This window comes from Tupaia chinensis, unplaced genomic scaffold (genome assembly GCF_000334495.1).
Source record: "Tupaia chinensis unplaced genomic scaffold, TupChi_1.0 Scaffold146828_1, whole genome shotgun sequence".
Lineage (NCBI taxonomy): Eukaryota > Metazoa > Chordata > Mammalia > Scandentia > Tupaiidae > Tupaia > Tupaia belangeri.
Genome location: NW_006206682.1, coordinates 1,562,153 through 1,586,928, shown reverse-complemented (window position 1 = coordinate 1,586,928; position 24,776 = coordinate 1,562,153). Strand labels below are relative to the sequence as shown.

The 24,776-nt window shown below is 39.2% G+C and overlaps 1 protein-coding gene across 14 annotated transcripts in view; it reads left to right on the top strand.

Moving 5' to 3' along the window:
• SLMAP (sarcolemma associated protein) overlaps positions 1 to 23,591 on the top strand; it is a 160,126-nt gene extending 136,535 nt beyond the window's left edge. For 10 of the 14 annotated variants that reach the window (XM_014584422.2, XM_006169183.3, XM_027768554.1 and 7 more), the window contains 7 exons: positions 3,303 to 3,425; positions 4,601 to 4,675; positions 8,364 to 8,684; positions 9,877 to 9,994; positions 13,016 to 13,187; positions 17,344 to 17,478; positions 21,704 to 23,591. In XM_014584422.2, the coding sequence (XP_014439908.1) occupies positions 3,303 to 3,425; positions 4,601 to 4,675; positions 8,364 to 8,684; positions 9,877 to 9,994; positions 13,016 to 13,187; positions 17,344 to 17,478; positions 21,704 to 21,796 (1,037 nt within the window). In that variant the 3' untranslated portion in view covers positions 21,797 to 23,591. Of the gene's footprint in view, positions 1 to 3,302; positions 3,426 to 4,600; positions 4,676 to 8,363; positions 8,685 to 9,876; positions 9,995 to 13,015; positions 13,188 to 17,343; positions 17,479 to 20,006; positions 20,097 to 21,703 lie in introns of all 14 variants that reach the window. The other 4 variants (XM_027768550.1, XM_027768547.1, XM_027768555.1 and 1 more) reach the window with 2 other exon arrangements.
• The last annotated feature ends 1,185 nt before the right edge of the window (positions 23,592 to 24,776 follow it).

The following is a 24,776-nucleotide window of genomic DNA, read 5'->3' as shown; positions in this document are numbered from 1 at the left end:
ACCCCAATCTCCCCTCAACGAGCACACATACCCTAAAGCAGAAACCTAAAAAACAAAAACAAAAAGTCTGGGACCAGCAGATGGCATAATGGTTGCATTGCTGGACTCCCACATAGTCAGACTGCAGTTTGAGTCCCAGACCTGGCACTTAAAACTCATGCCAGTTGCTTATGCGTGCATGCCCAAGATCCCTAGAGGAAAATGGAGGAAGGGATTGCTTTGTGGCCATCCCCCTTGGGGGAGTGATTGTTCACTTTCTTTCTCACTGTCTCTGTCTCTCCAGCAAATGTATGTACCCTATTGCAAAAATCTCTCAAAATAAATACATGCATACATACATACTTTATTTAAAAATACCTGCAAATAGAACTTTCATATGACTCAGTAATCCCATGTCTTGTTTACCCAAATGATAGGAGAACATTCAATTAGAAGGACATTTGCTCATGTTTATTGTAGCATTATTTACATTATTTAAAACACGGAACCAATCTAAGTGTCCAAAAACTGATGACTGGGTTGAAAAGCTGTGGTACACATATGCTATGGAATGTTACACAGCTATAAGAAACAACGAGGTCTTATCATTTACTCAAAATGGATGAATATAGAAGACTTGCTGTTGAGTGAAGTGACCCAGTCTTTGACACATGCACGTTATGTGTCCCACACAGTTTGTACTGGGTGGTACAGCAGAGGTTGAGAGACTTGAAAATGTGGTGGTGGAGAGGATGAGTGTCGTTGCTAGAGAATATATGGGGGAAGGTGGTGGGTGTATAGTGAGTGGTGGAGGGTGGGTGTGAGGTGCAAAGGGAGGAAACATTTGACAGATGGAAAAATGTAAAATTCACTGTTGAATTAAATAAATAAATAAAAAACTAGGGCCAGCAGATGGTACACTAGTTGCTTCACTGGACGCCTCCATGGCTGACCACAGTTTGAGTCCTGGGCCCAGTGGTTTGAATATCACTCCAGGTGCATGTGCATACATGCCCAAGATTCCAAGAGGAGAATGGAGGAGAAAGGATGTGACATAGTCATCCCCTCTAGGGGGTGATTTCTCACTTTCCCTCTCACTGTCTCTGTCTCTCTCTTTCCAGCAAGCACATGTGCTCTATAGCAAAAACCTCTAATAAACAAGTAAATAAATGGGGACCAGCAGTTGTCGTAGACGCTATGACTCCCATGTAGTCGACCCCTGTTTGAGTCCTGAACCCAGTGACTTAAACTCACACCAGGTGCATGTGCGTGCATGCCCAAGATCCCGAGAGGAGAAGGGATTGCAGTGTGGCCATCCCCCCGGGGTGGGGAGGGAGGTGATTTCTCGCTTTCTGTCTATCTCTCTCTGTCTTTCTGGTGAGCACACATGCCCTATAGCAAAAACTTCTCAAAAACAAATAAATAAAAAGAATTTCACCTTGAAGAAAAATAGCTGCAGGGCATGTGTGCTCACTGGAGAGAGACAGAGAGAGAGAAGGAAAGTGAGAAAGCACCCCCTAAGGGGTTGGTCACCCCACAGTCCCCTTTCCTCCATTCTCTTTTTTTAAAAAAAGTATTTATTGTTTAATTTTATTTATTATTATTTTTTTAACTTGTTGTAGACATCAAAGCAAGATGGGAGGGCAATGAGAAAGCAAGCTTCCAGGTCCAGGACTTGAACCATGGTTGTTCATGTGGGAGCCCAGTGCCATAATCACTACGCTGCCTGTTGGCCCTTCCTTCATTCTCTTTTCAGGAGTTTGGGCACATGCACCCAGGGTGTTTCTTAAGCACCAGATCTGGGATTTGAACTGTGCTATGTGGGTTCCAGCCATCTTAACCACCATGCTACTGGCTTGCCCCTCTACTCATTTTTTTTTTTTTTTTTTGGTCAAGCCACTTGAACGTAAGATGTAGCCATCCTGACCTTCTCTACGAAATATTTCTAAAAATAATGGCATTGTCCTACATAATGACAAATTCAGAAATGGGGCTAGGGCTGTTATTGCAAAAGCCAATGGATAATGTGAGAAATTTTGTAGCTAATATGACAAGATCTCTACCACTGTAAAAAGTTTATTTCTCTCTCCTTCCCCCAACTCTGACCAAAAGACCTTTTGAAGGACAAATTGATGGGCTTACTATCATAGATGAACCCAGAATCAATATATATTTTTTTTTGGGGGGGGGGTGAGGAGAGATTTTTGCTATAGGGCATGTGTGCTCGCCAGAAAGACAAGAGACAAGAGAGGCAGAAACCGAGAAATCACCCTCCACAGGGGGGATGGCCACGCCGAAATCCCTTCTCCTCCATCCTCCTCTCGGGATCTTGGGCACACAAACACATGCGCCCGGCGTGAGTTTAAGCCACCGGGTCCGGGACGCGAACCACGGTTGACTACATGGGAGTCCAGCGACATAGCCATTACGCCAACTGCTGATCCCCAGAATCAATATTTTTGCAAACGAAAAATAGGATAAAAATCTATGAGTATGAAAATATGTGTGATAATAATATCCAAGACAATATAATTGTGCTGTAAAGATTTATCAATAAATATTTAATGCTGGATTAGAGCTGTTATGGGTGAAGTACTTGTAAATTAAACTAATACTCAAATGGAGTGCAGAATAAGAATGTTGGCTTACCTGATGTTATGTCTGTTTCAGGGAGAAAGTTTTAATATAGTGCAAGATAAGTAATGTGACTGCAGAAGAAATATTAAGTGAGAGGGCATATTTGAGATATGCTAGACTTAGTTTATTTCAATAAAATCGTATACATTACATTACTTAGTAACTCTGTGGGTATTTATCTGTTATGCTGTGGTGTTGGGGAAATGACGTTGACAAAGTGGAAATAGTAGAGCTTTCATCCTGGTTTTTGACAACCCAAGATTTTGTATTCTACTAGGGTAATCATTCTAAAATGCTTGTTCTTGGAGAATAGTTTCTTTTAGAAACTCTTTTCTTTTCGAAACTCTGTTTTTCCATTTTCATCCAAATGATTTTTTTTATGCCTTGTTATCAAGACATTTCAAAACCATTGGAGAATAGTATTATGCCCATCTCGTTGAATTTTATATAAAGTAGTGCCATCACCATGAATTACTAATATGCATATTTAATTGTATTTGTATTCTTTCTCTACAGTAAAATGACTAAAATGCTTACTATAATTTGCTTCTAAATTTTATTTAACTCCATTATGCTATGTTGTTTAACTAATCATGTTGAAACGTGGACCAGATTGCCAGTCTTTGATTGTAGAGATTATAGTGTGATACTAACTCTTGCTTTAAAAATAAACATATTTTTGTCAGATGACTCGCAGGGTGCACAGTCAGAAATTGAGACAAAACAAGAAATTCAGCATCTCCGCAAGGAATTGATCGAAGCCCAGGAGCTAGCTAGAGCAAGTAAACAAAAATGCTTTGAACTTCAAGGTGAGATCAAGACTCCTTTGATTCTTTAGAGGCAACACGGTATAAACTTTTAGTCCAGAGGCATGGTATTTTGTTCTAGGCCGACAATATCTTTAGATGTGATCTTGGGACATCCACTTAACCTTTCAAAACTTATGTTTCAGATCAGTAAGATGAGAGTTACAGGTGTCTTACCTACCTCCTTCACGTGGTTGTGAAGACCAAGTAAGATCAGATATTAAGTACAACAAAAGGAAAAAATAATACAAATTTCTACATTTTAGTTAAGTGAAAATTAATTCTAATTTCTTATGCTAGCTACTCAGTACAAGACAAAGGAAATATGTGTTTCTTGAGATTTTATGGCGCTATGTTTATCAGGAAATGAGAAGAACCAGGCAAAGTTACTCTAGAATCTTCTAACATCTCAGCCACTTCCTTTCCTCTTAGACCACTTATCCCTGGTGTCAAAAGTCAGCGGTGTCTGCAGTATTCCTTGAAGTTTACGTTTCCAAATCATTCGCAGTAGCTACCTAGTTGTAGTCAATAGTGTAGAATCTTAGAGAGTTTTAAAATGAGCAGAAAGTGAATGGCCTGTAGAGTCCTCATGTTCCCTAAGATGATCTTCCTGACCAGGAGGAAAATCCACATCCTAGGAGGAAAGTGAACAATTCTGTTACAATTTCCTTCTTTTCTTGCTTCTTGAAGAAATTAGAATTAATTTTGACTTAATTTAAACCTTTTGAAGTGTCCAGGCTGATATGTATAATTACAATAAAAAAATATTCAGCACATATACAGCAGTTATTTAATGTTTACTGTGTGCTTGGCAGGCAACCTGAGAATTTTAAATCTTTTTGTTTTTAATTTAAGCTCAAAATGCTAATTAACAGTTATCAGAAATGCTTTTCATATGAAGAATATACCATATTATCTTGGTGAAACAAGGTCTAGAAAATCTCACACTTGCTTGGATAGATTTATTACTTAACACTAGTTGTTGCTCCTAAAATCCTTAAGTTATCTAGCTGCTAATACTGATAATACTTTTGCCTAACTTTTGTTTCTTTCGATAATCTTTAGAATTTCTAAGAAATTCTCTCTGAAAGGGAGAATTCTCTCCTAGAGAGAGAGAAATTGTTTTCTGAATACTTTAATTAACTTACAAATTAGATATACTGTGTTTTTATTTTTAGCTCTTTTGGAAGAAGAAAGAAAAGCCTATCGAAATCAAGTAGAGGAATCCACTAAACAAATTCAGGTTCTCCAAGGTATGGAACAGCACAAAGCAATTTGAGATTGTTATTAGTTCTCAGTAATTCATAGGAATAGAAGGTAAGAGTACAAGGCGGTGTCCCATTTTTTTATTAGTTTGGTTCTTCTCCATGACCCTTTTTTTTTTTTTTTTTTGCCAGAGGGCACATGCGCTTGCCAGAGAGAGACAGAGGAACAGGGAGAAAACACCCCACCCCAAAGGGGTCATGCCTCAATCCCTTCTCCATTTCTCGGTCCTTTTGGGATTTTGGGCACACAAGCACTCACTGTGTTTCTCAAGTCCTGGGTCCGAGACTCAAGCCATGTGGTCAGCCATGTGAAATCCAGATGCCTTAACAAGCAGGCCACAGCCAGCCCCCGACTATTAAAAATATTAAAAAAAAAAAAAGAAAAATAGATAGATAGATAGAGATATAATGTGTATAAATGTATGTGCATATAATGTATGTATATATTATGAGTGTGTGTGTGTGTGTATATTCAGACAGTGTATACACACATGTGCACGCACGTCCATACATATATATATATATGGGGGGTGAGAGAGAGGGGGCATTTACACACACATGTTTCAGAGAGAAGAGACAGAATGAGGGAGGGAGAAGCACCCTGCACAAGGTTCGGTCATACTGTAATTCCCTTCCTGTAGTCTTCCATCCCTTCAGCTCTTGGGCACTGGTATACATGCTTTGCTGTCTGGGCTGCAGATTTGAATCATGGCTGCCATGTGGGATCCAGCTTCTCTTAAGCATTGCATTGCTGTTGTGCCATGGAGCTGGCCCCAAATCTAACACTATCACTAAATTCTTGGTGAAGGATTTTTGTATTTTTTTTTTTCTTTAAAAAATTCTATTTTGGTGGGACCAGCAGTTGGTGTAATGGCTATGTTGCTGGACTCCCATGTAGTTGACTGCAGTTCAAGTCCCGGGCTTGGTGACTTGGATTCACGTGAGGTGCATGTGTGTCTCTCTCTGGTCAAAATAAAATAAGTAAATGAATAAATAAAATTCAAAATAATTATTTTTTAAAAAAGTTTTTTAAAAAAACCTTCAATTTATTATGGTCAAAATTTCTGGGATAGGTCATATGTGTTTTTAACTTGAAATCTCTTACCATGACTTAATGCCATTTTTCATTAGCTGGTATAAGTCTGATCTGAATCTATATTTCCATCCTATAGTATGTATGGGCAATTTTCTCTAAAATTTCTCTAAGAGTGCTGCCTTTTGTCATAAAGCTGTCTTGACTGAGTGACATTGAATATCCCCTAGTGCCAGCATGTATATTTTAGGATTTTAATATCAGAAGTGTGGTTGTCTTGTTTCTGGCCATTGTGCCTTTTCAGGTTTTTTTAACTATAATTTCTCAATCCTTCCTATAAACTTAAAAGGTCTAATATCTTCTTTAATGTTTAATTATGTGACAAACTATCCCTCTCCTAGCCCTAAATCCTCTTCATTATTTTTTTTTCTATCATTTCCCTGTGTTATAGTAAGCCAAGACCAATATTCTAGTTCTGAACCAAATATAATTTTCTACAAATTGTTTACAGTTTGAGTCACGTGGGCACAAGATCTAATCTTTTGAAAATATATCTCTTCAGGCTAGCCAACAGTTAAGGTGACTGGGTCTCACATGGCCAACTGTGCAGTTCAAGTCCCAGACTTGGTGACTTGAAAAACAAACCAGGGATATGTATGTGTGTATGCTCAAAATCCTAAAAGGAGAATGGAGGGGAAGGGATTCCGGTGTGGCTATCCTCCTGGGGGAGGGATACTTTCTCACTTTTTCTCTATATCTCTCTCCACCAAGCATATGCCCTCTGGCAAATAAAGTTAAACACACACACGCCCCTCTCTCTTCGGGCCCAGCCTGGACAGTGCAGGCAGTAGCATACGGCACTGCACTGCTGAGCTTGGGTCCTGGGTCAGCCTGAGAACACGCCAGTGTGTGGGCATTTAAGATCCTGATGAGCTGAAGAGCTGGGGGAAAGGTAATTGTGGTGTAACAAGATCTTCCTGCGGGTACCCTGTCCCTTCCTTTCCTCTCTAAATCTCTCTCCCTCCCCTCTACCTCCCACGCACCCGCATGCACACATGCTATCACATATAATTTTTTTAAAAAAAGATAGCACTCACTAATCAATCAGACTCATTAATTTAACCAGTAATTCTTGATTATTTACTCTGCCAGGTATTGGGGATAGAGCAGTGAACAAGAGAAAGGCCCTACTCACTGAAGGTGTACAATCTAGTGGGAAAGTTAAAAAACAATTTAAATATGTAATGCGATGTTTAATAAGGGCTGTGAAGAAAAAGAAAGCAGCATTAAAGGCCGGAGAATGACAGATGGCTATTACTTTGTTATGTAAATCCTCAGAGAAGGCTTCTTTAAGGAACTGACATTTTAAGAGAAACCTGAACGAGAACATCAAATGTTTAACTAATGCTTATTGGTTCAAGCAGTTCTAAGATTCACCCTAAGAAAATAATCAGAGTTGCATTATGAGTAGTATCATATACAGTAATTAAAACTTAATAGCTGGGGCCAGCAGATGGCATGACGGTTATATCGCTGGACTCCCTTGTAATCAACCACAGTTCAAGTCCTGCTCCCAGAGACTTAAAACTCATGCCAGGCATGTGTGCATGCATACCCAGATTTCTGAGAGAACAGTGGAAGAGAAGGGATTGTGACGTGGCCATCCCCCTTGGGGGGTGATTTCTTGCTTTCTCTCTCTCTCTCTGGTGAGCACACGCACTCTGTAGCAAAAATCTCTCTTTAAAAAAAAAAAAAAAGCCAAAAATGTCTAAAATAAAGGATTGACCAAATAAGTTATAGTGCTGTTTTTGTGTGTGTGAAAGATTTTCTTTCTTTTTTTAAAAGAATTATTTTATTTAAATTTGTCTATTTATATTAATTTGGCCAGAGAGGGACACAGAGAAATAGAGAGAAAAGGAAAGTGATAAAGCAAGCCATCAGATCCAGGACTCAAACCACAGTCAGCCATTTGGGAGTCCAGTGTTCTTAACCACACACCACCTGCCAGCCTATTTTTATGAAAGATTTTCATCAGCAGAAAGATAGAGAACACTGTCTAGATTATGCTCTTTCTGTATTTAATGTTTGTTTTCACTATGCATTTAAATCTATAGGAAAAATCTAGAAGAATAAATATCGAAATGTGAGAAAGAATTTACTCTGCGGGGGGAATAATACTTTGGGGCCAGTAGATGGCGTGGTGGTTACATCACTAGACATCCACATGGCTAACTGTGGTTCAAGACCCAGACCCTGTGACTTGAAACTCATGCCAGATGTGTGTGCGTATGTGCGCAAGATACTAGGAGGAAAATGGAAGAGAAGGGATTGTGGTGTGGCCATACTCACGGGAGGTTGATTACTCAATTTCCTTCTCACTCTTTCTGTCTCTCTGTCTCTCTTTCTCCAGTGGGTGCATGTGCCCTATGGCAAAAACCTCTTAAAAAAATTTTTTTTTGACTTTTTCTTTTTGGTATCCTTATTTTGAGATTTTTCGCATCAAACATGGATTACTTGTACAGTTTAATCAAAAGCACAGTTATGACAGCCTGGGCCGTGCAGTAGCTATAGTTCTGTATGGGCTGTTCTTTTATTCTTAATCACTATGGACTAAGAAAATAATGAATAAATATACTTTTGTAGCCCAACTGCAAAGGTTGCACATCGATATTGAGAATCTCCGGGAGGAGAAGGACCGTGAAATCACAAGCAGTAGAGATGAACTGCTAAGTGCCCAAGATGAAATTTTGCTCCTTCATCAAGCAGCAGAAAAGGCTGCCTCTGAGCGGGACACTGACATTGCTTCTTTACAAGAAGAGCTTAAGAAGGTGCGAGCTGAGCTTGAGCGGTGGCGAAAAGCAGCGTCTGAATATGAGAAAGAAATCACGAGTCTGCAAAACAGTTTTCAGCTTCGATGTCAACAGTGCGAGGACCAGCAGAAAGAGGAAGCAACACGGTTACAAGGTGAGTAACCATGTTTTACATGAAGCTCTTAACTCCTGACCGCAGCTTTTTAACTTGTACAAAACAACCTGCAGGCATTTTTCTCCTTGATAGCAGTCACTTGTTTAAAGCAGTGTTTCTATGCTGGAGCTATAAGCATGTTCTTCAGGTGTGAAAGTTAGTTATATAATAAAATATATTTTTTACAACTATACATTTCATTTAAGTACTAGTAAAGATGGGGGAGGGGCGGGAGGGAGGCAGCCAGTGGCATGATGTTTAAAGTGGCTGGATCCCACATGGCCGACAGTGCAGTTCAAGTTCTGGACCCTGAGGTTTGAAAAACATGCCAGTTGCATACACATGCATGCCTTAAATCCTGAGAGGAGAGTGCAGAAGGGATTGTAGCATGGCCATTCCTCTTGGGGGGTGCCTTCTCACCTTCCCTCTTTCTATACCCCCCTCCAAGGCAAACACACCTATGTGATAACATTTTTAAATGTGTCTGTCTTAGCTCAACTGCAGTGGCACATGCCGCTAAGGAGCTGCTACTAGAAGGCTGAGGCCACAGAGGAAGCTCAGGTTTGGTTCCCAGCGCAGCCTGAACGGGCCAAGTACAGTGGGATATACCTATGGTTCTAGCTAGCTGAGAGACTGGGACAGGAAGATTTTGACAGGGCAAGATCCTGTCTCCCCCAAAAAATCTATCTCTGTCTTTCTCTCATACATTTATACTACAAACAAGCAAATATAAGAAAAATTATTTGTCTTACAATGCTGAAGTGGCAGCCTAGCTGTGGTGTTGCAGGTGGTAGGGTGTCACTGTGTGACACTGGAGCCATATAGGAAGGCCCGAGTTCAGTTCCCAGGTCTATGGGAACACACTGAGCATGCCAGCAGGTGCACATGGGATCCTGGCTGGCTAGAAGGCCTTATCCTGTCAGGTATCTGTCTTCCTTTCTCTCTCTCAGTAAATAAACAAACATTTAAAAAAGTGAAGTAGAGAAAAAATTACTATTCAAGTTCAAGATGATGAAACGTCCTTAAGGTATAGATGCAAAGTAACAGGAGTCAAATAGTCATGTGAAATCGATGTAACCTACATGCTTTTAAGTGGGAGGGAGTATGTTCTATGAAGTATTACCCTCTGTCCTTGGAATTATTATAGAAGTTATGTTCCTGTATTAACAAATATGTTTTGGGACCCTTTTAGGTGAACTAGAGAAGCTGAGAAAGGAATGGAATGTATTAGAGACCGAATGCCGTTCTCTAAAAAAGGAAAATGTTTTGCTGTCATCAGAACTACAGAGGCAAGAAAAAGAATTGCACAAGTATGCAAAAACTCTCTCTTTTTTAGCTTCAAAACAATCCTTTATCTTAAATTTTCATTGAAATTAAATTGAAATTTGATACTGAAATGCCTTTTTGGAACAAAATGTTCAGCCAGATGTTAGTTGGTTTACCTTCCCAGATAAATTCTTCAGCATTTTCCTTTTACCACCACTACTGTCCAATATGTGCTTCCCTCATGGTGTAGTCATGAAATACAGATCCATTAAATACCTCTTCTCCCCAAAAAAACCCTTAAATAGCAAGGTCTATAACTGATATTTGAACTTACCCTATAATTGAATGGTAACAAGTTTTAAATATAAATTGTTTTTCTTTTATTCCAGCCATCCCTTTTGTTAATAAGAGTGAGCAGGAGGTAGCTGAAGTAAAGAATTGGTACTACTGAGAGGAATAAATTCAGCTTATGACTATCTAACAGGGTTCTATAAAGAGTAATAATATGTAAGATCAAGAATTCTCTAAAACCAATTAAATCATTCAAGTACTCTAGAACCTTATAAGCAAACTGATGAATGCGCTTTCTTTATTCCAGAAAATTTAGTGGAGTTCTGTTTTGCACCAACTTTGGTCTGTTTAAACTTAAGTTTAAATTGGTTAAAAATCTGTTCCAGTCCATATTTTTATTTTTTTCTACAATGTTTATATTTTAATTCAGAGTATGAAAGGAGTACATATTTCTTATTGAAATCACTCTTAATTAATCCCAGCTTCCTTCTCCCAGTACAACAAAAATAGAGGTCATTTCTCTCTTGTTAACCTCGTGTTTATATTTCTGGAGAACATTAAGGTTGGTGAAAACTCAGTAATTTAAAATCATTTTCTGGGTCCAGCAAGTGGCATACTGGTTAAGGAGCTGGACTTCCAAATGGTTGACTGCAGTTCAAGTCCCAGACCCAGTGGCTTGAAACTCATGCTGAGTGTGTGTGTGTACCTGCCCAAAATCCTGAGAGGAGAACGGAGGAAAAGCATGGTGTGGCCACATCACCTTTGGGGGAGGATTTCTCGCTTTCTGTCTCTCTGGCAAGTGTACACATCCTATAGCAAAAAGCACTCAGAAGTAAATAAATAAATAAGGTTGGTTTTCATAGAAAACAAGCTTTAAGGGAAAGTAATATAGAGATATTAGAAAATAATAAACTTGGGACCAGCAGTTAGCATAATGGCTATGTCGCTGGACTCCCACGTAGTTGGCCACGGTTCGCGTTCCGGACCCAGTGGCTTAAACTCATGCCAGGCACGTGTGCGTGCGTGCCCAAGATCCTGAGAGGAGAATGGAGGAGAAGGGATTGCGGCGTGGCCGTCTCCCCTGGGGGATAGTTTCTCACTTTCTATCTTTCTGCCTCTCTCTGTCTGGCAAGCGCACATGCCCTATAGCAAAAACGTCTCCAAAAAAAAAAAGAAAAGAAAATAATAAGCTTCATTATATTTTTATAGTAACAATTGTGATGATATTAATTCTACATTTTTTAAGAGATATTTTTTGCTATAGAGGGTGTGTGCTCTCCATTGAGAAAGAGAGACGGGGGAATGGCCACACCACAACCTCTTCACCTCTATTCTCCTCCTGGGATTTTGGACACACATGCATACTTGCCCAGTGTGACTTTTAGGCCGCTGGGTTCAGGACTCAAACTGTGGTCGACTACGTGGAAATCCAGTAACATAATCATTACACCATCTGCTGGTCCCAGTTCTACTTTTTTGTTTTTTTTGTTTTGTTTGTTTTGTTTTGTTTTGTTTTTGAGAGGTTTTTGCTATAAGGGCACGTTGTGCTCGCCAGCCAGACAGACAGAGACAGGGAGACAGAAAGAGAGTAATCATAGAACTTAACCTGGCAAACACCCTCAGAAATCATTGAATTTGGGCCAGTAGGTGGCATGGTGGTTGGGGTGTTGTACTCCCACTTGGCCAACTACGGTTCAAATCCTCTGTCTGCTGGCTTACTTTCTTACTTCCTCTCTGTCTTTCTCTCTCATGAGCACTTGTGTCATGTAGCAAATTAATAATGGTAGTTCTTTTTTTTTGGAGAGGTTTTTGCTATAGGGCGCATGCGTTCGCCAGACAGACAAAGAGAGACAGAGAGATAGAAAGTGAGAAATCACCCCCCGGGGGGATGGCCACGACACAATCCCTTCTCCTCCATTCTCCTCTCAGGATCTTGGGCACGCATGCACATGCACCCGGCGTGAGTTTAAGCCACCGGGTCCAGGACTCGAACCGCGGTCAACTACGGGGGAGTCCAGCGACATAGCCATTATGCTAACTGCTGGTCCCAATAATAATTCTTTTTTAAAAAAAGAATTAATTAAGTTCAGCCCTTCTGTTTGACAGTGGAGGACAGACACTGAAACTGCTTGTGCTAGTTGTGTCTATATAGTGTGGTGCCTGGCAAAGATCTAAGAACCCAGGAAATGTTTATTCAGAGAGAAAAACGTACCAATTAAGTGACTTGCTCAGTATCTCACAGCTAAATGGTGGCAGGGCCAAGGTCTAGAACTCGACTTCCTCGTTCTTCATCCTGTGCTCCCTCCGCGTCCCCCCACCACCCCCGTTTGCTGTGTCTTATTTTAGCAGGTTTATCTTTATTGGGTTGGCAGTGGCTTCTAAGTTTAAAGTTCCTGGCTCTCATTCTATTTGTCAAGTACTTCAACTTACAAGAAAATAGTTGAGATGTGTATAGTCTTTCTCTGTAGAAGACTCACTGGAATCTTTTTATGATACAATAAAATATAATTTGATAAAACAAAATACACAACTAATTACCTCCTGCATTTACTTTTTAAAATTTCAGCCTTTGTTTATATAGCACTGACTTTAAACTCATAATTGTTTTGAGTATTTTAATGCTTTTCACTTATTGAAAATATCATTCTTTCTTACACTTTTTTTTTCCTCTGAAAGCCACTCGATCCCTCCCAGTGAAATGTATATGAAATTAGACTTCCTACTGTGTTCAGTTTCCACTTGTGAATAACTGTTGGTCGATGTTTCTATTGCAGTTCTCAGAAGCAGAGTTTAGAGCTGACCAGTGATGTCAGCATCCTTCAGATGACTAGGAAAGAGCTTGAGAATCAGATGGGATCCTTGAAAGAACAGCATCTTCGGGATTCAACTGACTTAAAAACTCTTCTCAGTAAGGCTGAAAACCAGGCAAAGGATGTACAAAAAGAGGTAAAGCGAAAAGACATTATGAGCCCAATTATGGTTGGACTTAAAGGCAAAAGCAAATCAGATATCCATGCTAGTTAGAAAAGGGACTCAGAAGTCACATTACCTGTCACAAAGTTGAACCTGGAGCGTCCCCGCTTGATTTCTAGCTGTGTTTCATGGTCTATATATGGAGAATTCAGTAAGATTTGGTTTCATAATACTACAAAATTACATTTTCATTTTTTTCTCTACCAGTTAGTTTATCTATATGACAAGTTCTTTGTGCCACATCCCTCAATCTATTGCTTATATTTCCAAGAGAGTATCATATTTAACTTAGAATGCTTTTGGAAAGCTAACTGAGGCCATGTTCTAATGATGTCTGAACTCTGGAGTGAAACGGTCCTGCAAAGTTACTTAAAAACTTGCCTCCTATTCAGCCAGCCAAACACATGTGCTACCACCTTTTACTTTCTTGCTTCTACCTCCTTTCCCCTTCTTCACAAATATGCATGTTCACTTTTTGTGTCATTTTGTTTAAAACCTTGGCTTGTGTGGCTTTTAACAACAACAACAAAAAAAAATCATGTTAAAAATGGTAAGGGCTGACTTTGAAAGAAAGTCAGCTTCTTCCTGAGCAAGACAGGTACCTCCACTTCTCCAAACTTTGAAGTTGACAGGAGGGCGGTAAGAAGTACGTTTAAATCTTGCCTCTTACAATTCCCTACATCGACTCCTGGCCAGCTCAGGGGACAAAAGGCTGATACAGCTTATCCTAGCGATCATCCCAGTTGCTGACTCTGAAATGACGAATTCTTTATAAATTGAATAGAAGTTGAAGACAGCTCTTTGTCTTTAATAAAGAATTTTCCCGAAATTGTTTTTAAAAGATCTGTTTAATCAATGCAGTTTTTCTTTGCACTTTCATTTCCTGTGGTATCTTGAATTTGGAGATGATTGTTGTTCTTCTGTTTACATGTCTGTTCCATTAAAACAAAAACAAAAAATTGTAACATTTTTTATTTTTGTGTGTAATTGGTTTTGTAGTATGTTCTATTTTACCTTACTAAGGATATGTGTTTTAGGAGAAATCTCATTTTGTTTGGTTAGAACACAAATTTTGTGCCAAACTAAATATCCTAGTATTCAATATTGTAAGCACTTGTGTCCTTCCAGTCCACATGCCATAATTCTTTCAAAATCTGGGAAGAATGTTATGGTTGGAAGGTAATTCTGTTGTATGTTATTATGAATGCATTGGCCATTTTGTTGCATTACTTGTCTGCCTGTTTTTGGTCACTGAGTAGTCAGTGCAAAATGCTTTATCTGTTTCCACAAATGGCAGTGGCATGTTGTCACAGCACCCAAATTGTTGACAGTCTTGGATTGCATTAAATGCAGCACATTTAAAAATACGTCTGATCTTGTCGATATGTTTCTTTTCTATTTTCCTGTTTACTGTTTTCCATTGTGAAATGATGTGTAGTTGTCACACTCCTTTGTAATGTGAAATTGCTCTTTCCGTTTGTCTTGATGTCATCATATTAGATACTAGTCTGTAACTACGATGTTCTTTAATAAGGTTTGTCTCTGTATAATCCTCTGCAAATGAATTATTGCCTTTTACTAACACACGTACATTCCCTTTCAACATTTTTCCCTGTGTTTTCCTTTCTGTGGTAGAATTATGCTTAATGAGCACACTATCATGGTTATATACGTTCAGCACTGTAACAGGCTGAAATATTACAAGCTGAGCAAGCCCAGATACGATTATTTTCATAAAGAAGAACCAGAGGTGTTTTATATTGCGTGATACTTCCCTCTTGATTAGGACTGAGCCTATTTCTCACCTCAAAGTTAAAAAGCAAGGTGGAACAAAAATTATAACCCAGTCAGGGTGTGAGGCTAAGGCTGCAGTAGGTGATGACCTTTGTTTTACTTGTAAAATTCTGTGTTTCTGGCAGCTTTTATATGAATACTTAACCAAATACATGAGAAAAGTACATTTTAATCATCAATTTGAAGAGAAAATGATAAATGGTATATTTTTTTCTTTAAATTTGTCTTTAGAAAGCATCTATATATTTTAACCTCAAAAGGAGTATCTGTAACATAAGAATTTACGAAACATTGAGCATCTAAGTCCATCCTACCAAGACTGGCTCCAGGAAGTTGTTTGGCTTCACTGTCTTGCTGCAAGGCGGCCAGACTCCTTCCCCACCTCACTCACATGCTGGAGTTCAGCAGCAGGGTCTTCCTGGCAGAGCTGCCTTCCCGCAGTTCTGCCTCTCAACGCCTGGAAAGGAGAAATGATTAAGTGCTTTGGTGTAAAGGCGGGCTGGATGGAAGAATGGTAGAGGGGGGAAGTAAGGGAAAATTTTGGCCAACAAAGCACTTTTTACTTACTTTTTGTTAATCACTGTTAGGAATCAGATCCTGGTTCGTTGAGAATTGATTATATCCTAAGGTGCAGAGACTAGTCTAGGTCCACTGACTTTGCCTTGGCAGCCTGCCAGTAACCTTCTGCCTTCTGGAAAGAAGTCCACAGATCCTCACATCAACTGAAAAACTCTGTTGTAAGGCCTATGAATCTGACTCCTAAGTTCATTCCCTGGCATGCTACTCAAACTTGTTCTGGAAACAGTTAGGTAATAGGGAGTTTCTATTTTACCTCTCTCTTTGTACCCCATTTAACCTCTGTGCTGAACCTAACTCCCGTCCCCACCTCCTATCCAGTGTTTTTATGCATTTGCATCCTTCTTAATACTTATTTTTGTTGATCATGATGATGAGCTTCAACTTAAGTCTCCCCATGCTATTTGCATTTTTTGGGAGCGCTGTTATGAAGGTATTCTTTATTGAAGAATTTCTAGGATATAGGTAGAGAGGAACTGGAAACTTTCCATGCTCATAGACTACATTTAGGGAAGAGAAAGAACCTGATGTTGAACACTCATGGTATATTTATTCTTACTCAGTCCTCGTTTTTCTGTCTTCCTTCTAAAACGTTCATGGCTGGCAGTTAGAGGCAGTGAGAGGCAGTGGAGGCACAGACAAAGGCACAGTCAGCAGCAAAACAGCCTCTGCTCCTTAACCGGGAGCCCAGCTGGCGTGGAAGTTTCAATGTCTAGAAGTGGAGCCAGTCTAGAACTCTCGTCTCCTGGGGCTATTAAAAGTAGGAACAAACCACACTGTTTTGCATTAGTCACCTGTTTGAAAGTCAAAGTATATACATTGGAAATGTTTTCCAGAGCAGAAAGTGGCATATGTCACTATGGAAGAATTTCTGTCTGAAACAGATTTTTTAAAGCTATTTTAATAGGGACTAGCAGATGGCGTAATGGTTACATTACTGGACTCCCACATAGTCGACTACGGTTTGAGTCCCAGACCCAGCAGCTTAAAACTCACACTGGGCATGTGTGTGTACATGTCCAAAATCCTAAGAGGAGAATGGAGAAGAAGGGACTACAGCATGGTTACCCCCTCTGGGGGGCGATTTCTCACTTTCTGTCTCTCCATCTCTCCAGTGAGCACATGCGCCCTATAGCAAAAATAAAGAAATTAAAACTCTCCAAAAATTTTAAAATAATTTTTGCTTGTATCTTTTAAGACAAGAAATAGGAAGTTCTCAGTCTCAGTGGTACACACTTTAGATGTATTTCTTTGCTTCATTTACCTAGAAAATTCATTTACCCAGAACATCTTAAACCCAATAGGGAAGCCTATTGGGGGTTAATACTCTTACCTCAAGACTGAAATAGCTTAGCTGACGTTGCTTACCAGGATATAAACTCAGGGTTCCTGATGTTGCTGTTTAGTTAGGCTCTGGGACTCTTCTTCATCTGCTTTGCTTTTGCTCAGTTTGAAATTTTCCTTTTCTCCTATAGCTCACTTGGTGAAAAAGTGACCCTTTATATTAGAAACAGATGATGAAATGGTGACTTCTATTAATTTGTTTTAACTCCGGGGCCACAAAATCCTTGCATAGAATCAAGTCAACTTTAAGGATTTCTTAGGATGAGTGAAATGATTCTGATCCTCCTTAAAACAAAAAGACTTGAGTTTGGTGTTGCAGGTGACTAAATAGAGTCTGGTGTATAAGCCTGACTAGAACCATAACTTCATACCCATTTTAAGTTGAGTCTGCACACTCTTTTTTCTTTGCCTTTAGTATGAAAAGACACAGACTGTACTCACAGAACTGAAGTTGAAGTTTGAAATGACTGAGCAGGAAAAGCAATCAATCACAGATGAGCTCAAACAGTGTAAAGACAACCTGAAGCTGCTTCGAGAAAAAGGAAATAATGTAAGTCTTTGTAAACTTGGCTTAGTTTTGATTGAGAGGCAGGTGAGAGAATTGAAATTGATTTTTCAGAGGACTTGATTACTAATTGGGGAAAATAATGGCCTGCGATACAATTTTCATTATGAAATTCCATGATGGAATCATCATGCTGTCAAAGTTTTGAGTAAGAATTTGCTCCTTGAACTTTTAACCCTAGAAGAGCCTATGGACTTCTGGGAGGAAGAACCTTATTTAAAGAAAAACAATGAACCTAAGAACTATAGCTTTTCTGGGCCAGCCAGGTTGGCTCGGTGGTTTAAGTGGCTGGATCCCACATGGCCGACTGTACGGTTCAAGTCCAGACCCACTGTCTTGGAAAACACACTGTTGTGTGTACATGCATGTCCAAAATCCCAAGAGGAGAAGGGGTTGCAGTATAGCCATCTCCCTAGAGGGTGCTTTCTCACTCCCCCCTGCCCCCATCTCTTACCAGCAAGTGCACATACCCTATAGTAAATTGAAAAGCAAAAAGGAAACTATAAGGTTTCCCAAGATGAGTCTGAAGTTCTGTCACTAAGCCATTGTCTGGCTCATTTTTTTCCCTGATGAGAAATGAAGCACTGGACTATGGGTACCCTTTCAAGAAAGAGTAGTCCTGGGACCAGCAGTTAGTGTAATGGCTATGTCGCTGGACTCCCATGTAGTCAACCGTGGTTCGAGTCCCAGACCCGGTGGCTTAAAATTCACGCCGGGTGTGTGTGCGTGCGTGCCCAAGATCCCGAGAGGAGAATGGAGGAGAAGGGATTGCGGCGTGGCCATCCCCCCTGGGGGGTGATTTCTCGCTTTCTGTCTCTCTATCTCTCTCTGGGACTGCACACACACTATAGCAAAAAAAAACTCTCAAAAAAAAAAAAAAAAAAGAAAGAGTAGTCCATGTTGATCCTTATCATTCAACTATATAAAAAATGGAGATTTAATTATGGTTTTCATTTTATATAATAATGTCCTCACTAAGGCACATTTTTAAAAAGCTTAGTGTCTCTTTGGCATCCTATGAATATTAGGAAATATTTGGTGAGTTTCTATAGGCCTTTTTGAGTGAACGTATGTGTGTGTGTGTGTGTGTGTATACGGGGGAGGACTAGAACATTGTGGTATAAATAAATGAACTTAATAACATTTGCTTGTTTTTTATTTGTTAAAAAGGCAGATGGTCTTTAAAAAGATGTGACACTAAATAAATGTTGTGTTGTATGTTTTGGTGATCATTGCCTTTGTGGGCCCTAACTGATAGATGTTCAGTGTGGTTGGTTGTGCTCTGACTGATTTCAAACTCTGGTCATGGCTTGGACACTGCAGCAGATGTAAGCCACATGCTTCCTATGGAGGGAGGCACTCTGCCTCACTTGCAGCACAAGTACAGAAGAGTGATGTTGCATGGCCATCTCGTTACGCAGTTGCACACAGAATGCTCATGAGTATGTCCGACTGTCCTGCACAAAAGAAATTTTTAGTTTCTAGACAGCAAAGGCTTGCTGTTTAGATAAAAGCCACTTAAAAATCAATGAATTGGATGTGGAGACTTAATGCCAGACAAAAAGAGATTGTATCTATTTTTGAAAATTACATTACAGAACTCTTCTAAAATTAGATGACAATGGTTTGGTTAACTTTTCTCTTTTGTATTAATTCATATCCCTTTGATTATGGCATTTCAGTCCACTTCCTGCTAAATTTATCTATGAAGACATCTAGCATAATCAGAATGGATCCTCCTATACTAATTTGAATCTTTTCTGAAGACACTTTGGTAGTAGTATTTACGGTTGTAAAAACAATTCACCTTAAGAGTGAATTTCCCATTTTTGTGGTATTGAATTTATTGTACTAAAATACTACTCTATAATAACACTCATTGTAGTAATTCCCTTCAAGTTTTACAAATTAATCATATTCTAATAGTGTAACAAAAAGCCCTGAGATTTCAGCTGCTTATTATCTTTATAGTCCAAATGTTTATCTTCCACTGCGTCTGATTGAGGAAGCATATATTAACACAAGTTATTTATGTTTTTAAACTTGAAAACAGTACCATTTCATAATCAAAACTTTTTGATTGAGAAAAAAGACTTCTTGACAGAGGGATAAAGTAAACCTTAGCCATTTACCAAGGGAGTACATTATCAAGTAATAGATTTCAGGTGTGGAACAGAAATAATGCACTATCAAGCAGAGCATCAGTTGGTGAAGTGTCGTCATTGCTCTGCTTTGATGTGCTACATTTCATCGAGCTAGAGGACGTACATATTGCCCTTTGCCTCCAGCTGTTCCTTTTAAACTGGTTTATTTGCCAATTTTTATACCACACTTTATCATTCTGGATTGTGTTAGATGTCTTTAAAATGTTTGGATCAGTGCAAAACCTGAATGGTATACTTCTACTACTTCAGTCTTCCTCCCCTCTCTCCTACCCCTCTGGGGTCTAAATCATCTTATCTGATTTTTTTTCCATAGCATAAAATGATTTTAATATCCCTTCCCTTCTTTAGCCTTCCATATTACAACCCGTCCCAGCCGTATTCATCGGCCTATTCCTGGCTTTCCTGTTTTGGTGTTTCGGTCCATTGTGGTAGAGAAAGGTACAAGCACTACTGTTGAGTCCTTGTCTGTTCGTCCCTGTCACTTGTTGTGCCATATTTGTAATATAGTGCATGGCAGAACCACACAGGTGTTCGATCACCTGAAGCAAACCCTTCATTTAGTATGCCATGTATTTGTGTCATACCAGTGAACCCAACGATCAACTAATCACATAACATTTTGTCTTGTTTCCTTTGTAGTATAATGCTAACCATGAATTAATTCCAACCTAACCAGTTGTTAATATACTTCCTTTAACTGAGTCTTTATCTCTAGCAAACTGAAGTAAACTATGAATTTTTACAGTACCTCCTTTCCAATTGTGTGTTTAATCAGATTTGAATAAGAAATGAAGAGTTTGCCTCTTTGAAGTTTTCAGTCAGCTTCTTCCCCCCTCTTCCCTACCTCTTTTCCTTCTATAGTGTAGTTTCTTTTTTTCAACCCTTTGCCTGTTTACACTGTGGCTGTGAAGATGGAAAAGCATGAGAGTAGGGAAATGAATTGGGCTAACCTCCAATATGCATTGACTGGTGAGAGAAATGCCTATCACACATCTTTCTGAGCCCTGATCTGCAATATCGGAGTATTTAAAAAACAAGACAAACAACAACCCAAAAAAAATGAACAGCTTTTCAGTAAGACTCTTGAAAACCTAGTAAAAATAAGTTTCAGGGCAGCAGCTGGCATGGTGGTTAAGGCACTGGATCCCACATGCCAGACTCCATGGTTGAGTCCCTGACCTAGCAGCTTAAGACTCATGCCAGGTGCATGTGCATGTGTGCCCAAAATCCTGAGAGGAGACTAGAGGAGAAGTGATTGCCAAGTGGCCATTCCCTCTGGTGGGGCGATTTCTCACTTTTGCTCTCTCTGTCTCTCCAGGGAACACACATGCCCTGTGGCAAAAATCTAAAAAAAGAAAGAAATTATCAACAAAACAAGTTGATAATATAAAGCTCTTTGGAAGTTAGCAGGGAACAGCCCATCCATGCTTGCACACTGACATGTGTGTCAGCAGAGTGGCTGAGATGGTCACACGGCTTTATTACACTGGACAGTCTTTACCAGAGTAACAGACGGGCAGAGTCCCTAATGACACTTACCCGTCTTGAACCCTATCCAATTTTGTCTTTGTGGTTTCAGGTTAGACGATCAAAACCATTTTCTTGCTAACCACTAGCCCCTTGTATAAAATCATCCTAGCACGCAAGTCTAGTTTTTACTAAGAAATAAACATTTTAGGCAGAAATATACTATAGGCATCTATATAGAGAATGTATAGATACCAGAGTAAATAAAGCCGGCAGAATCCAGAGGGATTCTTAGAAGTCACTCTAAGATTTCAGTTGAAATCTTAGAAAACTTGAGAAGTGCCCAGGACTTTCCCTGGGATGTATTAGACTTCCAAAAGGTGGTCCTGCTATCATACCTCTCCTCCTGCCCGCATCCCCTCACATTTTTCCTTTCTTTATAAACTTTATTCTTACTACGCAAAAATGAGATTTTTCCAATACTCTGTTGTGTATTCAGGACAGCCTGGAACCAACGGGTGACTAGGTATGAAAAGAGGGGAGAATGTGACATTGACTCTTGGTTTCTTTCCACACAGAAACCCTGGCCCTGGATGCCCATGTTGGCTGCCCTGGTTGCGGTGACAGCCATCGTGCTGTATGTGCCAGGTCTGGCCAGAGCTTCTCCATGAGAACGTTTCTTGAGTCCGTACACCGTCCTCCCTGTAGAAGCTGGCATCACACTCATGCTGGGGACAGACAGAACCGTTTTCTTCCTTTTTACCTCTTAAAACAGCGGAAGTGCAAGAGTACAGCCGTAGGGTCATTGCTTTAAATTATATAAAATGTATCTGTCTATGAAGAGGATATAAAATTGTGACTTTATTCTACTGTAAGCAATAATTTGCTTGCAATTTTTCATGTAATTTTTAAATTAGTATGTTGAGATTCTGAATATTATGGTGGCCTAAAGTAGGCTTCTTGGTACACCAAATTATTTATAACATTAAATTGATGGGTATTTTACTCTGAATTCTGATTACCAGATAATTCATTTTTCTGATTCGATGACTACCCAAACCAAACAACCAGTACATACATGGGAAGAGAGGCCCTGTGTGCTCAGTGCCTAATCAGTTTGAAATATATACACATATATATATATATTTTTTACATATTTACGCCATTTTTACTTGTTATAAAACCACTGAGCTATTGGGAACAAGACTTAGAGACAACTATTTGCGTGGACTTTTTTTTCTTTCTTTCTTTTTTAAGGAAAAATACATTTGGAAAATACTCTGTTATAATTTGAAGAGTATGTGCACGCTTGTTTAGCCTGAATGTGACTTGAAGATGTGGAGGACATCAACTTTGAAAAACTTTCCATGAGAGTGTGTATTTTCTTGAGCAAACTGAAGTATTTCTGGGAGCAAAAACACAGTAATTACACAATTTCAGTGCAGTCAACCAAACTATTGAGTCAATTGGAATGTAATTTATTAAACCTCATGTGTTTAAAAGAGATATTTTCTTTAAAAGCCAAGTTACTTTTTCATATACAGCATTTTAGGAAGCATGATTTTTTTTTCTATCATCTGTTCCTCCAAGCATGTTTAAGTGAAGAAAGAATTAATATCTCTTTAGATAAGCTTTTATTGACTTAATTTGGTTATGTTTCAGAGTTAATTCATGTGGGAGGTTAGCTGTTGTTACCTACCAACAGATATCCTGATTGGGTACGCAAACGGTTCTTTTCTTTTCATTGTTGTTAATTGGGACTTTTCTGTTAATGAGACGCACTATTCCCAAGATTAATAGTGTCCCATGCACAATGAAGCACCTAAACACTGTTCAACGTTATAAACTTAAAACACAGAAGTGAAAGTTTAGCTACGGTTTTGTGCGGCACCATGGTATGTCAATAAAGTTTATTTAGGTCCTAGAATATCCTAAAGTATCACATAGTTAAATTTTTCAGTCAGTGAAGACTGTGAGGGTATGTCAGTGAATTGGCTTGAGTGTTCTGTGGCAATCCACGGGTCTAGCCCAATATTGAAATAGGGGTTTAGGGTGTAATTTGCCTTGTGATGTTTGGCGGTCATTGTTCATGCTTTAAAGGCTATATTTCTAAGCTGTTCGGGATTGCTGTTGGGAGGATCACTAGATTCATGGAGGAATCAGTCACAGGTGACTTGTAGAAAAATACTGTCATATAGTTCATTTCATCATTTTCTGTTGCAGGAAGCCACTCCACCACAGAATGCTAATATGCCAGTGGTACCCAGTACCTCTTGTATATAGGTTATTGCAAATATTGTTCTGAAATGCTTAACTTCAGAATTACATTTTTTAAAGTAAATAATTGTTTTAAATCTATTTTGTAAAGATATAAAGTACAATAGAATTTCTGGAGTACAGATTAAACTATTTGCACTAACACACGTGATGTGCATGATTTAATAAAATAACTTTACTCTCCCTATGCATGTTTGAGTTGGGTGTCATTGCAGTTCTTGGTGTTGACCCTGCTGTTGGGTTGTTACAATCTCTTCTTGAAATGACTCTTTATGCAATATAACATACATCTGGTGTTCTTCAGACTTTAAAAGAAAACATTGAGCTGTTGCCTCCCAAATTTTATTAGCCTTTAATTTAACTTACCCCTTTCATTTTTTTCCCTTTTAATATAATTATTGTTAAAACATGACTCACTTGCCAGACAAGTCTCTTTTAATATAAGGCCTAGCATCAATATTTACTTTATTCAAATTGAATAAATGGTTTTTTGTAGTTCCAGTTTTTCCCAGAGTATAAACGAGCCTATTCATAAGCAGTACCTCCAGTTTTGTTCAGTTTCCTTCCAGGTTAAGTAAAGAGTAGGGTTATTCACCGGCAGTGATACAGTCATTAAGAAATTTCGAGCATGGTGGGTAAGAATTAAATGACTGTATAGATATGTTTCAGAAGTACTGAAAAGGTGCCACATGGCAGGATCAGAAAATGAAAACAATGTGGAGTTGGAAGCGAGACAAATCTGCGTTCGGCATCTTGGCTCTGCCTTTATCAGTTTTGTTACCTTGGACAAATTGCTTGATTTTTTTTCTCAGTCTCAATTTCCTTATCTATACAGATGGGGAAAATAAAGTTTTGGTGGTAATGTGAACATGAAAAAGATCATGTATGTGAAGTACCATTCAAGTAGGCAATACATGTTTATGAGCGTGTCATTCTGAAAAAGTATTGCACATACGAAAAGTTTTAGGTGAACCAGGAAATTGATTTTAAATTAACTGATTGACTCAGTTGTTGAGAATGTGTGTGAAAATGAGATATGATTGTAACATGACGAGTTCTGGGCTATCACAGTGTTTAAGTACTGTGCATTGGTGGGGCTGGCAGGTGGTACGGTGGTTAAGGGTGCTGGTTTCCCACATGGCTGACCATGGTTCGAGTCCTGGACCTGGTGGCTTACTTTCTCACTTTTTCTCTGTCTCTCACTCTGTCCCTCTCTGGTCAAACTAGAATGAATGAATAAATGAACAAATGAATAAAATTAAATAAAAAATAATCCTTTAAAAAAGAAAAGTACCGGGGACCAGCAGGTGACGTGGTGGTTAAGGTGCTGGACACTCCCAGATGGCTGACCATGGTTCGAGTCCTGGACCTGGT